Source organism: Sinocyclocheilus rhinocerous, unplaced genomic scaffold, assembly GCF_001515625.1.
Source record: "Sinocyclocheilus rhinocerous isolate Xijiao unplaced genomic scaffold, SAMN03320098_v1.1 scaffold863, whole genome shotgun sequence".
NCBI classification, from domain to species: Eukaryota; Metazoa; Chordata; class Actinopteri; order Cypriniformes; family Cyprinidae; genus Sinocyclocheilus; species Sinocyclocheilus rhinocerous.
In genome coordinates this window covers 49,413-66,339 of record NW_015642513.1, presented here as the reverse complement: position 1 = coordinate 66,339, position 16,927 = coordinate 49,413, and the positions used below count along the sequence as shown (strand labels likewise).

General features: G+C 40.1%; 1 protein-coding gene and 1 long non-coding RNA gene across 2 annotated transcripts in view; both read left to right on the top strand.

The window, feature by feature from the left end:
- LOC107755922 (gastrula zinc finger protein XlCGF57.1-like) overlaps positions 1-3,847 on the top strand; it is an 11,840-nt gene extending 7,993 nt beyond the window's left edge. The window contains exon 5 of the mRNA XM_016572888.1: positions 145-3,847. Coding sequence (XP_016428374.1) covers positions 145-837 — 693 coding nt within the window. The 3' untranslated portion in view covers positions 838-3,847. The remainder of the gene's footprint in view (positions 1-144) is intronic.
- Positions 3,848-10,449: 6,602 nt separating this feature from the next.
- Positions 10,450-16,575, top strand: LOC107755930 (uncharacterized). Its single transcript, XR_001641757.1, has 3 exons — positions 10,450-10,531; positions 11,204-11,338; positions 15,549-16,575. It is a non-coding gene; the product is annotated as an uncharacterized LOC107755930 (long non-coding RNA).
- Positions 16,576-16,927: the final 352 nt, after the last annotated feature.

Below are 16,927 nucleotides of genomic sequence, written 5' to 3'. Positions count from 1 at the left end.
CCTTTTACCTGTCAACAGTGTGGAAAACGTTTCAAACGAAAAGGAAACCTTAAGTACCACATGAGAATTCACACTGGAGAAAGCCCTTTTACCAGCCAACAGTGTGGAGTAAGTTTCACTCAAAAAGGGATTCTCAATAGGGACATGAAAATTCACACTGGGGAGAAGCCTTACACATGCCCTCAGTGTGGAAAGGGTTTTCATCAACATAGAAACCTTAAACTCCACATGAAAGTTCATACAGTAGAAAGGCCTTTTACCTGCCAGCAGTGTGGAAAATGTTTCAAACGAAAAGGAAACCTTAATTATCACATGAGCGTACACACTGGAGAAAGCCATTTCACCTGCCAGCACTGTGGATTAAGTTTCACTCAAATAGGAAGCCTTAACAGGCACATGAGAATTCACACTGGAGAGAAACCTTACTCATGCTCTCAGTGTGGAAAGTGTTTCGATCAGCATGGAAATCTTAAAGTCCACATTAGAATTCACACTGGAGAGAAACCATACACATGCCCGCAGTGTGGAAAAAGTTTTGATCAACATGGAAACTTTAAAATCCACATGAAAATTCATACAGGAGAAAACCCTTTTACCTGTCAACAGTGTGGAAAAAGTTTCAACCGAAAAGGAAACCTTAAGTACCACATGAGAATTCACACTAGGGAAAAGACTTACACATGCCATCAGTGTGGAAAGAGTTTCGATCAAAATGAAAAGCTTAAAGTACACAAGAGAATTCACACTGGAGAAAGGCCTTTTACCTGCAAACAGTGTGGAAAACGTTTCAAACGAAAAGGAAACCTTGATTACCACATGAGCGTACACACTGGATAAAGCCCTTTTCACATGCCATCAGTGTGGAAAGAGTTTCGATCAAAATGAAAAGCTTAAAGTACACATGAGAATTCACACTGGAGAGAAGCCTTTCATCTGCAAACAGTGTGGAAAGGGCTTTACTCAAAAGAGATGCTTAACATGCACATGAGAATTCACACTAGAAAGAAAGAGTTTGTCAACATAGAAACCTTAAAGTTCAGATGAGAAATCATACTGGAGAGACCCCTTTATCTGCCAACAGTGTGGAACTTTCGGCAGAAGTTAACTTTGAAAATGAATCCATATCTGGCTCATGAATACTCAAAACAGAAAGAAGCCATTTACATGTGATTAGTGTGGAGTTTCAGATAAATGTTACCCTTAAGCTCAATCCTTGAGGATTCACTTAAGAGCGAATGCCATCAAAGTGTTTCCTGTCTGTGAAATCCCTACCTCTTTGAAGTCATGTGATAACTCTCATCTGAAAGTCTGAAATGTCATCACTGTGGAAAGACTTGCAGAAACAAAGCAAATCTTGAGGTTCACACTGGAGATAAACTTTTCACTTGCCCCCAGTGTGGGAAGAGTTTCAACCTTAAAGGAAACGTTAGCATTCACATGAGACTTCACACTAAAGAAAGTATTTCACGTGTGTTTAGTATGAAGAGTTCTATCAAAGAGCCCTGAAATGTGGAGTGCTGCTCAGTGTGGCAAAAGGTTTACGAAAAAAAGAGCAATTTCAGTTATCAGTTGTGCATTCATTCTGGAGGAAAACTATGCAAGATGTGCAAATGTGAGACCCTATTTGTGTTATTTGTGATGTCATTACTCATGAAAATACACATTGTTAGTTATATTTAAAAATGTGTTTTCACTAGTTGTTACACCCCAAGTTTGGGACCAGTTTAAGACTTGCAAAGAGAAAAAATGTTGCAATGGCCAGGGGGAAAAGATAAACAAGAATGAATATGAACATATTTTTATATCCCAGGGCATAATATTATTTGTTGTTGTTTTATACTTTGATTGCCATACTATGGATATACAGTTGCAATCAGAAATATTCAACCCTCTCACCTCAAAAGACATTATGGTGATATCGATGAACAATCATGACAATAAATGACAAAAAACCTCATTAAACAACAAAAAATATTTATTGATACATATTTGAGTTAATTTGACAACAGAAGTTGACTTAACATTGAAGTTCAAATGAAAAATGTAACATTTTTAACAAGTGCATGTGCAGTATTATTCAACCCCCAGCTTCAGTAGTTTGTGGAGCATCCTTTAGCTTTTATAACTTCTAACAAATGTTTTTGGTAAGTGCTGACAAGCTTCTTACACCTCTCTATCAGAATCTTTGCCCATTCTTTGCCAATTTGCCCAGATTTTCAGATTTAAATCTGGTCACTGAGAAGGCCACTCCAGGACGTTCCAGGATCTTTTTCTCAACCAAGCTTTGGTTGACTTGGAGGTGTGCTTGGGATCATTGTCTTGCTAGAAAGTCCAATGATCACCAAGGTTTAATTTGTCAACAGAAGGCATCATGTTCCTCTTTAAAATGGCCTGGTATTTCTGGGAATCCATGATGCCAGGTACACGATCAAGATTGCCAGTTCCTGCTGCAAGAACAGCCCCACATCATCAATGAGCCACCTCCATGCTTGACCGTGGGGATGGTATTTTTCTGGTCATAAGCCCGGCCTTTCACATGCCAGAAATACCGTTGGTCCAAATGTCCAAACCGTTCCAGTTTGGTTTCATCAGTCGATAGAACTGTCTCCCAAAACTCTGAAGTCTTATCCAAATTCCTCCTGGCATATTCTAGTCAACTTTTGATGTTCCTTGTGGTCAAGAGTGGAGTGCGTCTTGGAGTCCAGCCATGAAGTCCTTGTTTATTCAGTGCATGTCTTATAGTTGCTCTTGAAGGACTTGTACCAGCCTTCATTAGGTCATCCTGTAGGTGTCTTGCAGTCACACAGAGGTTTTTCTTAGTTGTCCTGACTAAGTTGGTACAGGCCCTTGATGAAATTCTGGGCTTTCTTCCATGGCCAGGCATGTTTGCAGCTGTTCCATAAGTTTTAAACGTTCTTATAATGCTCCCAATTGTGTCTTGGAATGTAAAAAATGTTTATACCCAAGGCCCTACAGGTGTGATGAAATAATCTCTTCTCTCAGCTTTTGTGGAAGCTCCTTTGTCTTTCCCACGATTGCAACTCACCTTGAATACCTTCATGGGTGGGGTTTATATATGCAGCACAGCTGAAGCAAGTCAAGGATGATTATAGAGCTCCCAAAGGCTTAATTATGTTGCAACTCCACTTTATGCCATAAAATGTCAGAAAGCTTTAAAAAAATCAATATTATATAGTGGTTGAATAATTGTGACATTGCTATCTTAACAAAATATCCTGTTACACACAAATACTACATCATGCATTTTCTGTGTTGACTTTGTGTCACTCAACTCATAAAGAAGTCATCCAACACAGAATCTTGTTCTTTGAAAAAACTTTAATTGATAAATCCTTAATCTTTGAATATTTTGATTGCAACTGTACACGTTGTTGTGCATATACTGTGTGTGTATACCCATTCTTTTATGTTGCAACAATTGGGGGCTTGTCTATTAACAACAATTGGAAACTTATCCTACATTTTGATAACTAGGGGTGGGCTTACCAAGTTTTTGTTATTCAGAGGTTGTTTTGTTATGCTTGCTTGGAGGTCATGTTGGTGAGATATGGATTTGGATTTAGTAATGTTTAAAGTATGTCCTGCATTAGTAGAGTTTAATTGTTGAAAAAATACTTGATAATTGCTTGACTTAAAACTAAAGAAAAACATGAGACACAGCTTCGAAGCTAAAACCCTCTGTAGAATGCCAGTTCTTACTCCTAAGTCCAGACCACCTTTAGCTAGTGTTGGGGAGACGGTGAAGTCTGACTTTGACAAGTATGTAAGGTTAGTGCAGTGATCCTCAAATCTGGCTTGCGAGATCAACTTTCCTGCAGAGTTTAGCTCCAACCCTAAACAAACAAACCTCCCTGTGATTTTCTAATGATCCTGAAGACACTGATTAGCAAACTCAGGTGTGTTTGATTAGGGTTAGAGCTAAACTCTGCAGGAAAGTGGATCTTGTGAGCCAGATTTGAGAATCACTGCATTAGTGCATCATTTTCATTTAAAACACATTGTGTATTTTATCACATTTGAAAGTGTAGATACTAAGCCAGTGGTGTCCAAACTTGGTGATGGAGGGCCACTGTCCTGCAGAGTTTAGCTCCAACCTGCCCCAACACACCTGTCTGGAAGTTTCTAATATGCCTAGTAAGACCTTGATTAGCTGCTTCAGGTGTGTTTAATTGGGGTTGGAGTCAGGGGCGTTGCTAGACATAAAGCTCTACTGGGGCACAGGCCCCCCATTACTCATATCACTTATCTTTCTTGAAAGCCAGTTGCGTGATGTGTACAATGAACCATGTAATCCACTATTCCTACGCTGCAACAAGTACTAGGGAAAGTAAATGTATACATTAACGCTTTATGAATATATTTATTTAAGTGACTTCATCATACTTCACAAACATTCTCAACATGTTTTAAGGCAATCAGTGTATATAGAAATAAAACTAAAGAGAACTTGCACATTGTTTTTCTTGCACATTTGCATTCTTCTACATTACACAATAATAATAATGAATAATTTCATCTTTAAAAAAAAAACTTAGAATTACAACATTTCAAGAAACCAGTCATTTTATGACAAAAACTATAATAAAGAACATTTGTTAAAAAAAAAAAAAAAAAAGATAAAGTATTTCCCAGTTCCTCAGCCAAGTCCAAATTACATTGGTTCATTTGAGCATTAAACTGTACCGCAAAACAGTCAATCACTTGACTCCAACTCAATTTACAAAGTTCTTCTCTCTCAACTGATAAGACGGCAAGATGGTGAAGCCTTCCTTGTCCCATTGTGTACCTCAGCCAAGTGTGGAGCCGTCTCAGCACACTGAATGACCGTTCACAATGACAACTATTGACTGGGATTGTCCGAGATATCTGCATAACCCGTGCCAAGGTTGGGAACATGACTTTATCCAGCAACTTGTAATCACACTGTATATCCTTAATTGGATGGCTTTCCTTTTTGTGAGCCAGATAGTTTTTAGCCACTGAAACCTCCTCCGATTTTAGATCTACACTGTAATGATCTGCCAGACCTCGGAGGTGCTCCTCACAAAGAAAGCTATCAGATCCAGGATTACAGGCCTGAACACCTCAATATTTGGTCATTAAAGGGGTCCTATTATGCTCTTTTACAATGTCTTGAATTAGTTTTGGGGGTGTACTAGAAAATGCTCTAATGCTTGGTGGTTCGAAAAACGTATTATTTTTCACATAATTTACATTATTACAATACCTTTCTCCCCAGTCTGGCACAAGCGGCTCGATTAGTTCCGAAAAAACGAAATGTGATGTGATTGGTTAGCTGTCCCAGTGCGTTGTGATTGGCGAACAGCTTAGACGGTGTTTCAGTACTGCCCCGCCCCTTGCCAAAGCAGCAAGTTTAGTTAAGGATGGCGTCAATATTCCCATAATAATTTAAGCCGGATTCAAACCCAGAGAATATTGAACAAGAGGATCGCGCAGAACTTTTGCACGCACGGATATTGCAAGACATATTAGAGTGGTAACGGTATTGTTTTTTTTTTGCTAATAGGATGTCAACAACCGCTTAAAAATAACTGCATTTACTATGTACAGATAAGTGCATATGTTTTATTTTTATTGTTATTTAATTCTAACATTATAACATGAATTGTAGTGAAACTGTTCCCGCAATTGTGCGGGAAAACTGTGACCCTGGCGACACTGCTCGCTGCTGTACTTTGAGAAAGCTGTCGAATGTTTTGTTTCATAATGACGATGGATATTGTACTCTTTTAAAACAGCAACAGACTGTTTGAAAACTAGACATACTGCATTTGAATTGACTTTAATGAATAAAAAGTCATCTTGTCAAACTTTGTTAATTCGTTGACATTAATTGACTTTGAGTGTCGCAAAGCGCGGCGCTGCACCTTGAATTGCACATGTACAGTTTTAAAAAAAATCTGATTAATTTACATTACATTTAATTTAAACATTTAATTTCAGTTCATTTTTTTGTAGCTCAACAATAGTCGCAAAGCGCGGCGCTGCACCTTGAATTGCACATGTACAGTTTAAAAAAAAATCTGATTAATTTACATTACATTTAATTTAAACATTTAATTTCAGTTCATTTTTTTGTAGCTCAACAATAAAAAAAATGTATGTTAAATTAGAAATGACGATCTGTGTCAAAGGCATTCATTAAAAGGCTCATTACCGTAATCATTACAATATACTGGACAAAAATCAACATCCTTATGCATTCATCAGGAATAATTTTAATGAAAGTTTCGGATTTAACCAAAAAAATCGATAATATTTCAAGCTCTATAATGCAATAAACGTGGTGGGTCTGCAAAAAGACTTTCCCCCAATGGATCACTTTTCAGTATGTGCCACTGTTTCTTAATCACATCCTTAATGGCTTGACTGTGTGCAGAATAAGTGGTAGTACAAACTACAGAATGAGACTTTTTTTTGTTGCTTGATATAACAGATGCATCTCGTACTTTCTCTAAAGCGCATCCAACCATTTTTTGGATAACCCCTAACACATACATTTTTACGACTTGTTCAAAATCTGATTCTACATTACAAATACGCTTTAAATTGAGAAATTGAGTATCCACCTTATTCCTAAACGTGGAAGCCTATGGGCGAGACTTCTGGTTCATTAGCTGCTGTAGGGAAATAATGAGAAAAATAACAATGCGCAGTAAATGGTAAAACTGTTTGCACTATAAACCAGTGTGTTCATAATCAAGATAATACGCTAAAATAATATGATAAGACACACCAATTTGCAATATCAAGCTGCAAAATGAGCGGTTTTGTACAGCTAAAAATAGCTGGAAGCAAATGAGACCGGAAGCAAGACCCATAAAATTTACAAATGGATCACTTTTAAGTATGTACATAAAGAATAAGGTGGATCGGGTAAGCCTTTCTTCAAAAAAGATGAATGAGCACTTGCAGCATGAAGAATACTGTTTTTATCAGTTGGTTTGGAATATAAAAGTCAACAAAGTTCCTAATTCTAATCAGATCCTAGTGTCAAGAAAAATGACAGAATGAGTAACGATTTCCACATTAAACCTGATAGAATCCACCATATTATTTAAAAGCTCAACAAATTAATCAATGTTTACGGGACAAAACATGATTTTTTCTTTAAAAGTTGGGACACTAAAAATAGAGCTGAAATACAGGACAGTATTTGAAACACAATGGTAAGTGGTGGTAAAAATACACATTTTGTCAGTAAATACAACGCAGCACAACAGAGAAATAAGAACATTTCTGTCATGACAACTCTCGGCAAGAATTTCACAAACAAGAATTTTGGCCTTTTGTGAATATTTAATTAGATAATTACTTATTTGCATATTTCTTCATGTAATCAAACAACTGTGGAATCATGGTGATATCTATCAGTTACCTTTTTACCCTATTCACCTTTGGTGTCTTGCCTTAAAATAAATTTCTGTCATGACAACTCTCTGAGGGATTGGCATGGTAATGTACATGACAATGTTAATGTATTTGGTCTTGGCGGAATAGATTGGTGCTGCTGCTGCGGCAGAGCAAGTACTGAGACTTGCTACTGCTAATACATCCACAACATGCTGCTGTGAGCATGTAAGAAATACTGCTGCTGCAAATATAACATACATGAAATAACCCCCATATAGCATACAAGAATCACCTTGTAACAGATCTATACAGGTGGAGCTGGGGAAGGTGGAGGGTTTCTGTATATTAATTATAAATGAAATAGCTGTGTTGATTATTATATTTACAAATAAATAAGTTTAAGTTTATTGGGTTAAGTTGTTTATTGTAACGTTACATTGTAAAAGGGCTCCCTATAAAGCATAAGCTGAGGTAGATTTTTATCACTAAGAAAATTTAAATTATAACTGAATGTATTTAAAGAAAGAGCAAGTTTATTAAGTAAGTTAATTAAAAAAAAAAGTTTTCCCCCTGCTGTACCGAAATCATTCCGAACCATGACGTTAAAACTGAGGTATGTACCGAACCATCATATTTGTGTACCATTACACCCCTAGACAGGCATGAAATTATACAATAAAAAAGGTATTAACCCAGTCAATAGCCTTGTCACGGTGTGCCTACGGTGAGGAGCGAGGAACAAGGAACGAGGAGAATGCAGGAGAATCAGGATTAACAGTCTTTATTGACATCACAGGAATCACACGTAGGACATGGGGATCGACGTTCAACACCAGACAGAAAACTCAAAACAGGAAACACCTTAAATACACAAGACATGATGAGGGGAAGACGAGAAACACCTGGGATCAATAAACATAATAGGAACAGGAAACAGGAAGGACCAAATATGGGCATGGACATAACCTGGAGCACGTGGAGGAGAAAACACACACGAAACACAGAACGGAGTCTGACATTACTCCCCACTCCCGGAAGGCGCGTCCCTCGCCGTAACAATTCCACTAGGGAGGGGGGGGGTAGGCACCCTGGAGGCTGGTGCAGGACTGGGACATGGGGAATACCTCCAGGGCAGATCAGGCAGTCCAGGGTGCCATGGCGGAGCAAGGAGCTCAGGAAGCCATGGCGGAGCAGACAGACTAGGAAGCCATGGCGGATCAGACAGTTCAGGAGACCATGGCGGAGCTGACAGTTAAGAAGGCCACGGTGGAGTAGGGATCCCCCCAAAAAAAATCCTTGGGGAGAATATCGTCTTTAGAGGCCATCCATAGGCCTAACTCGGGAACTGTGGCCCTCACTGGGCTTGACTTGTGGACTGGAGCCCTCCTTGGGCTGGACATGGGTACTGGAGCCCTTTCTGTGCTAGACACGGGGAATGGAACCTTCTCTGGGCTAAACTTGGGGACTGGAGCCCTCTCTGGGCTAAGCTCGGGACCCGGAGCCCTCCGTGGGCTAAACTCGGGAACAGGAGCCCACTCTGGGCTGGATTCAGGGACTGGGAAGCGCTTACGAGGAGCTGGCACTGGAGGGTGCTCTGGAGGAGCAGGCACAGCAAGGCGCTTTCGAGGAGCTGGCACTGGAGCAAACTCAGGGGCTGGAGCCGACACTGGAGCGAGCTCTGGGGCTGGAGCCGACCACATTCTCCTCCTTAGATACCCCTTTAGGTTCGGGGTGAAAGGTGTGGTCGGTGGGCTAGACTGAGGAACCGGAACTTAATAGGAACAGGAAACAGTAAGGACCAAATATGTGCATGGACATAACCTGGAGCACGTGGGGGAGCAAAACACACACGAAACAGAGAACAGAGTCTGACAAGCCTAGCCTGGATAGTCACCTAACTGTGAAAGTTCTTTTAGTCCACACAAACCACAACAATCATCTTTTGAATCTATTGTATAAAAAAGGGAGTAAATAAATAAATATAGTAACATTATTGCACTTCAATATTTCACTTCTGTTGCGTGAAAAGCATAAAGTACACATTTCCTCATCACATTACCTGAGGCTGAAAGCACTCAGCCATTTCACTCCAGAGTTCTGAAATTGCTGTTTTTAAGGCATTGATGTCAAAGACATCAGGAATATCTGGAAGTTGTGCATTTGTCTGTTTTGCCATCTGTAGGATTTAAAAGAAATCTTTCTTGGTAAGATCACTTACACCCCACAACTGGTGTCATCCTTTTGAAATGTGTCATTTATTAGATCTGCCTGCCATTTGATGCCAGTCCATTCTTCTTTTCCAAGCCTGTTTCGTCGCATTCTGACGTAATCCCTGAAAGAATAACTGATACTGGTCATATCCACAATTCCTCAATGCTATTTGAAGTGTAAAATTTCTGGAGTTTACAGCTTGTCTTGAATCTTCAAGGTCATCAAATATAGGAAATGTGTGTGTGTGTTCTTATTAATTCATTTATTGAAAATGTAAAAATGTATACCGTTTTCGGTGAGCGTTGTGTTTAGGGGATAAGATAATAAATTCATTCATGCAGTTAGAATCATTGTATCTTCATGCTCTGGGCTAAATAATAAAACAAATGGATAAATAAATGCTCAGGTGGTTGTTGGAAATTATTTTCTCCCGTCTCTATCAGCTTGCAATGTTATATCATTTTTGTAAACACGAAGTATGTGTTTCTAACTGAAACTGGGTTCTCAGAGAACAGTCTTCTCATGTTGTGAGGAAATATGCATATTTATTAAGGCAAGTAAAAACGTACAAAAAACTTTCTGTACAGTAACTTTTTTTTTTTACATAGATGCTTTCACTTGAACAATATAATCTGCTAAGTGTCTGTCAGAAGTGACCAAACTTAAGTCTGCATTCTGAAACATTCAGGAATTTAATTGTATTTCCCCTTTATTTTCTCGTCTGCTCTCAAAGTACACATGAAAGTTAAAGGGATATAGCATAAAGCATGAACAATGTTTTGCAATTTTCTGTGCAGTTTCTGTGCACTCTTGTGATTTTAGATAACTCGACTCCAAACAGGACTTTTATTTTGGTCTTGGGATGTGTGACGTCATAAGCCCGCGCGCCGCGCTCCTGCGTCTGTTATGATCCGGCTGCAGAAAGGTTGGTGTTTCTAAGCATTTAAAGCGTTTCATTCATACAAAGCCGTTCGTGCAGTTGTATAGCTTTTAAAAGCGATGTAAATGGCGTAATTATACAGACTGTAACACTAATGCTTCATCTAGTTACGTTAATGGACGTTGTTTTTAACAGCGTCAGGTAAAGCGCTCCCGCGCATGAGTAACAGAAAAGGAACTCTAAATCGTGAATCAGTTTATTGTAAACACGAGTTCAGTCACTCGTACGCACTGATGGAGAAACAGAGCTGTTTAAATCTCCGAGTCAAATGATTCACAAAATGATTCAGTGATTCGAATCATAACGCGCTGACGTCACACGCTGCTCTAAACAGTGAATGCAGCGAGAACAACAAACATTATAATGACAATCTTAACACTTCAATCACAATAGTGTAATATTTTAATATAATTTACTATTAAATACTGAATTTAAACAAAAAAGTGAGTGTACATTTTTCCCCCATTCTTCTAAATTGAATTTTTAATTTTTTAATAATTAGGTGATTTAAGGCTGTTAATTAAGACTAATGAAATGAACTCTGACTCCCTCACCAGTGTGCTGACTACTGAACTAGGGCGCTGATCGAGACACATCCAGAGATTTAGTTTGCATTTATTTTTCTCTCTGTTCATTCTTCTCATCTTGAACACACAGATAAACTCGACTGAGATCCACGTGTCACGCTGTTATAAACTATTAAAAAGATGGCGTTTATTAAAGAGGAGAGTGAAGACGTGACGATTGAAGAAGCTGTCAGAATCAAATGAGAAGATACTGTGGAACAAACAGGTTGGTTTTCATTCTCAAAGCTGAAATCTCTCATTTGATCTTTATTAAAATGTCCAGCTCTACAGAAATGAATGATATTTTTTGAAGAATGTCATATGACTGTCGTAAGAGATCACATGATCATACAAATATTAATGCTGCTTTCACTTGCAGATCCTGCATACAAGTTGAGCGCACATTATTATGGCATCACACATTAACATAAAAAAAAAATAATATTTTGTGTTACATTAAAGCTTTAACATCCGGACTAAGAACAATGAAATGAGGGAAAAAAGTTCTTTGCGTTTTTATTTTGTTGGGGCAATACTACCCTACTATATAAAAATGCAGTGCAATGCAAAAACAAAAAAATTGCTGAGAAGTCACTTTATGATAAATACATTGCAAGCAACAGTTATAAACCACAAAGCTTTCAAACTGTCTTCTGCATATGTTTATGGAGCGACAGCTTATATTTACAGTGTTTTGCAGCATTGTAGCCAATCACAGACATGTCTGTTAAACACACATTAACGCAATCAGAGGTGTTCAAGTTCAGAGTCCAAACAGATCAGGGCTTGTTTATTGACTGAGTTCTGCATGCTCAGAAATAGAGATGTGCAATTAATCGAAATGCAGATTCTGTTTCAGCCTCCAACGATTATGAAAATACAATAATCGAGATAAAACGATTATTGCGCCACATTCAGCCCCCCTTTCCAGCTCTCACTCCTCCATAAAAGCCCAATTTCACGTGCAAATCAGTAAAATCATGTAATGTTAAAGTTATTAAAGTTGGTTAGATTTATTCATGTTTTTAAAGCGTGAAAGAGAACTTGCGCTGTTCCTCGGGAGGATTTCTAAAAGTCAGCATGGACCCATAAAGTCAACTTTTAGCTCAAGGTGTGCGCTTAAACGGTCAAATACAAGCATAAATATGTCAAAATGCAGTGCTTGGTGATTATTCACCCTCGTCGGTTATGTAATACATGAACTTAAATAGTTGAGAATGAAAACACGTGTGTAACAGTAAATTGGATCTGTGCGGCTCTTAAAGTGACAGCAGCCTAATATTCCTGCTGCCGACTGTGTGTTTAATATTAATCAAACAACAAAGGACAAAGAGAAAATCACTCATTGCTATTGAGAGAAGGACTTTTGTAGCTTTAATAAGAAAAAAAGCAAGTTTAATTCTTACAGTGAAGATTATGCTGTTTTGTTTTACATTTGATTATTCAATTTCTGTAGTAGGCTGCTATCTGAAAACTTTAGACTTGTTAACTTTAGACTTGCTTTGTATCTTTTTTTTCTTATTGTTTTTGTCCTTTGCTTCTTTTATTTTTATTGTATTACTAATAGTTTAGCCTAATTACCGTATTGACCCAAATATAAGATGACCCCCCTTTTTCAAGATGTACCTTTTGGAAAAAGCTTTTTGAAAACCAAATCTTGTGTTTTATTAACAAAAAACAACCAAAAAAAAAATGTTTTCTTAAATTATTTTCATATTTCATATTTTTTCCTATTTTAATTTTTGTTTTGAATGTATGGTAAATACTGGTAAAAAGTACCATCAATCACATTTAAAAATATACACTTTTTGATATACCTTAAAAATAACAGGTAGCCCGTCTGAATTATATAACAATTAGGCTATCCATCTCATAATAGCCTACCAAAATTTCATTATCAGTAGAAGTGAAATTTACTGTAGCCTTCAAATCTGGGTACTGTCTTAGGTTTTAAAATCACTTACAGAGGAAGTTTGGTCCCATCAGGCAAACATGACAGTCACGACTCTGTAAGCTTTTCTTTTTCTTTTGTTTTCACTCGTGATGTTCTAACATTACAACACACATTACTTCTTGACACACTCGTTTTATGCGTAACCTATTGTTGTGGGTGTATTATTGACATGTCAAAGTCTAGACCTTGAATATAAGACGACTGCGTTTTTTCAGATGTATTTCCAAGAAAAAAAACGTACTCGGTTAGTAACGTAACCTAAGTTCCCTGAGAATACCGCCCCGTTCCCTGAGTCGTGCACCTACATAGCACGGCCAGCAACGCAGTACTCGTTCCCGTATCTCAGAGAACCGAGGTTACGTTAGTAACCAAGTATGTTCCCTATCGATACTTCACTCGTACTGCGTCTGCTAAGAACCTATGGGGAACCAGTACAATTCCGCCGTGCTATGTTAGAGGAACTACCAATGTTTGAACTTGTCTTGAGCACCAAAGGGGCCAAGTAATTGCAGGGAGGCCCCGCAAGAGGCGATAGGGCCAAACTCACAGACGTCGGCCCGATGCTGAGTAATCGTTCTAAGATAAATCGTACAGCCTCGGAACCCAGTGGGGGCCAAGAGCGTACAGAGAGGGCAAACGCCTGAGCACTGGTTTTGCTATAAGCCCGATTAAGCAGAAAGGACCCAAGCCTGTAAGGCCAGGACATCCAGATTATAAAACCCGGTAAATGTGGACGGCGAGGCCCAGCCAGCCGCCGCACAAATTTCTGCAATGGACACACCGTTAGTCCAAGCCCAGGAAGAGGCAACGCCTCTTGTTGAGTGGGCTCTTACTCCCATGGGACATTGCAGGCCCAAAGAAGAATACGCTAGCTTGATAGCATCAATTATCCATTTAGAAAGTCTCTGCTTCGTGACCGGAGACCCTCTGGTGCGGTCACCGAAGCATATAAAAAGCTGATCTGACTGCCTGAACTGGGCGGAACTCTCAATATATATTCTCAATGCCCTGACAGGGCAGAGTAAATTCAGCTCTTGGTCCTGCTCAGAAGGAGGAAGCGCCGAAAGAGCTATTACCTGTGCTCTGATTGGAGTTGATAGCACTTTAGGTACATAACCATGCCTCGGCTTCAGGTCGACCTTGGAGTCGTTGGGCCTGAATTCGAGGCAGGTGGGGCTCACCGAGAGCACCTGCAGATCTCCCATATGCTTTACCGATGCTAATGGCAGTAGCAGAGCGGTCTTTAGCGGCAGGGGACGAAGGTCAACGGATTGTAGCGGCTCGAAAGGAGGGCTCTTCAGAGTCCTCAACACTGTGAGCAGGTCCCATGTAGGGACGGTGACAGGGCGAGGCGGGTTGAGATTCCTAGACCCCTTCAAAAAGCGAACAACTCGGTTGTTCCTGCCCACCGACTGGCCAGCTATAGGAGCGTGTGAAGCAGCTATGGCTGCTACACAGACCTTGAGCGTGGAAGGGGAGCGACCCTTATCCAACAGTTCCTGCAGGAAGGACAGTACCAGAGATATGTCACAGGAAATAGAGTCTGCGCCGCAGGTCATACACTAGGTGGAGAAGACAGACCATTTAAGGGTATTGAGCCGCCTTGTAGAGGGTGCTCTAGCCTGAGATACTGTGTTTAGCACGCTCTCGGGGAGGTCCGCAGGCTCCCATCGAGAGGCCAGAGGTGCAGAGCCCACAGCTCGGGCTGCTCTTAGCGAACGCAAGTTGAGCTGAGCCCATTCCAGGAGGCACTCTACCAGAATGAAGAGGCGCTTCGAGGAGAGACCGCCCTGGCGATTTATATATGATACCACTGTCATGCTGGCTGAGTGGACTAGCACGTGGTGTCCCCTAAGGTCTGGCAGAAAGGTGCGAAGGCCCAAACATACTGCCAGCATTTCCAGGCAGTTGATGTGAAGCTGACTCTCCTCTTTCGAGCAATAGCCGAAAGCTGGTTTTCCATCGCACAGAGCTCCCCAACCCGTGTTGGAAGCGTCTGTTGAGACCACCTTCCTTCTGCAGACCATTCCCAGGGGCACGCCCCGTTCCATCCACTGAGAGTCTTTCCCCACTCCTCTGAGGGGACGTTGCTCCGAGATAGCATGTCTGCTCCCTGGTTCAACCTGCCCGGCACATGCGCTGCCCTTGGCAAACGCAAGTTGTCTCAGCCAAATATTGTCCTATCCTAACAAACCATACATCAATGCAAAGCTTATTTATACAGCTAAAATGTTGAAGAATTGACACTTAAGACTGGATTTGTGCTCCAGGGTCACATATTTGTCCAATTTGGTGGCATTTTGCCCCAAGCCCCCATTAATTTCAGACCCGTGGCCAGGGGAAGGCTAAGCCTGGCCCGGCCTTACACACGCTCCGCCTATGAGCTTAATAGGAATAGGATCTAGTTGAATGTTGGTTTTGATGTCTGTTGCTTTGTGCCGTTAAGCAGGGATTAACTTTTATTTGTGTTTCCTTGCCTTAGACCTGATGGCACTGAAAGAAGAGCATGAAGTACTGAATGAAATCAAAGAGGAAGATCAATACACAGATCACCATGATTTCAAAACTGAAGAACAATCTTTTAGTTGTTCACAGACTGAAACAACTTCCATACAGGAAAGGGCTCAAAAGACAGGAAATATAAGTTATTTCTCCTGCCAAGAGTGTGGAAAGAGTTTCACTCATAAAGGAAGCATTAACAGGCACATGAAAATTCACACTGGAAAGAAGCCTTACTCATGCCCTCGGTGTGGAAAGGGTTTTCACCAACATGGAGGCCTTAAAGTCCACATGAGTATTCATACAGGAGAAAGGCCTTTTGCCTGCCAACAGTGTGGAAAAAGATTCAAACGAATAGTAAACCTTGATTACCACATGAGAGTACACACTGAAAAAAACTCTTTCACTTGCCATCAGTGTGGAAAAAATTTTAGCCGAAAAGGATCCCTTGATTACCACATGAGAGTGCACACTGAGAAACCCTACACATGCCCTCACTGTAGAAAGAGTTTCAGCCAAAAAGGAAAATTTGAATACCACATAAGAAACCACACTAGAGAGAAACCCTACATATGCCCACATTGTGGAAATGGTTTCATTCAAAAAGGACACGTCATAGACCACATAAGAATTCACACTGGAGAGAAGCCTTTTACCTGCCAACAGTGTGGAAATAGTTTCCGCCAAAAAGGATGCCTCAACAGGCACATGAAAACACACATTGGAGAGAAGTCCTTTGTATGCTGTCACTTGGAATGAGTTTTAGAAGTGAAGCAGCCCTTAAATACCACATGAAGATTCACATATGAGAGAACTGCTCTATATTATCAGTGTGGAAGAAGTTTCACAGACCGGAAACACCTGAGGAATCATGTAATAACTCACTGGAGAGAAGCCTTACATGTGCCATCACTGTGGGAAGACTTGCAAAACCAAAGCAAACCTTGAGGTTTATACGGAGCCCGGGAAGTCACCTGCTGGAGAGAAAAAACAATCCGTACCGATGGTTTTGCAATTCGTCCCCTCAGTTTATAAACTGTACTCACAAGAAACCACACTAGAGAGAAACCCTACATATGCCCACATTGTGGAAATGGTTTCATTCAAAAAGGACACGTCATAGACCACATAAGAATTCACACTGGAGAGAAGCCTTTTACCTGCCAACAGTGTGGAAATAGTTTCCGCCAAAAAGGATGCCTCAACAGGCACATGAAAACACACATTGGAGAGAAGTCCTTTGTATGCTGTCACTTGGAATGAGTTTTAGAAGTGAAGCAGCCCTTAAATACCACATGAAGATTCACATATGAGAGAACTGCTCTATATTATCAGTGTGGAAGAAGTTTCACAGACCGGAAA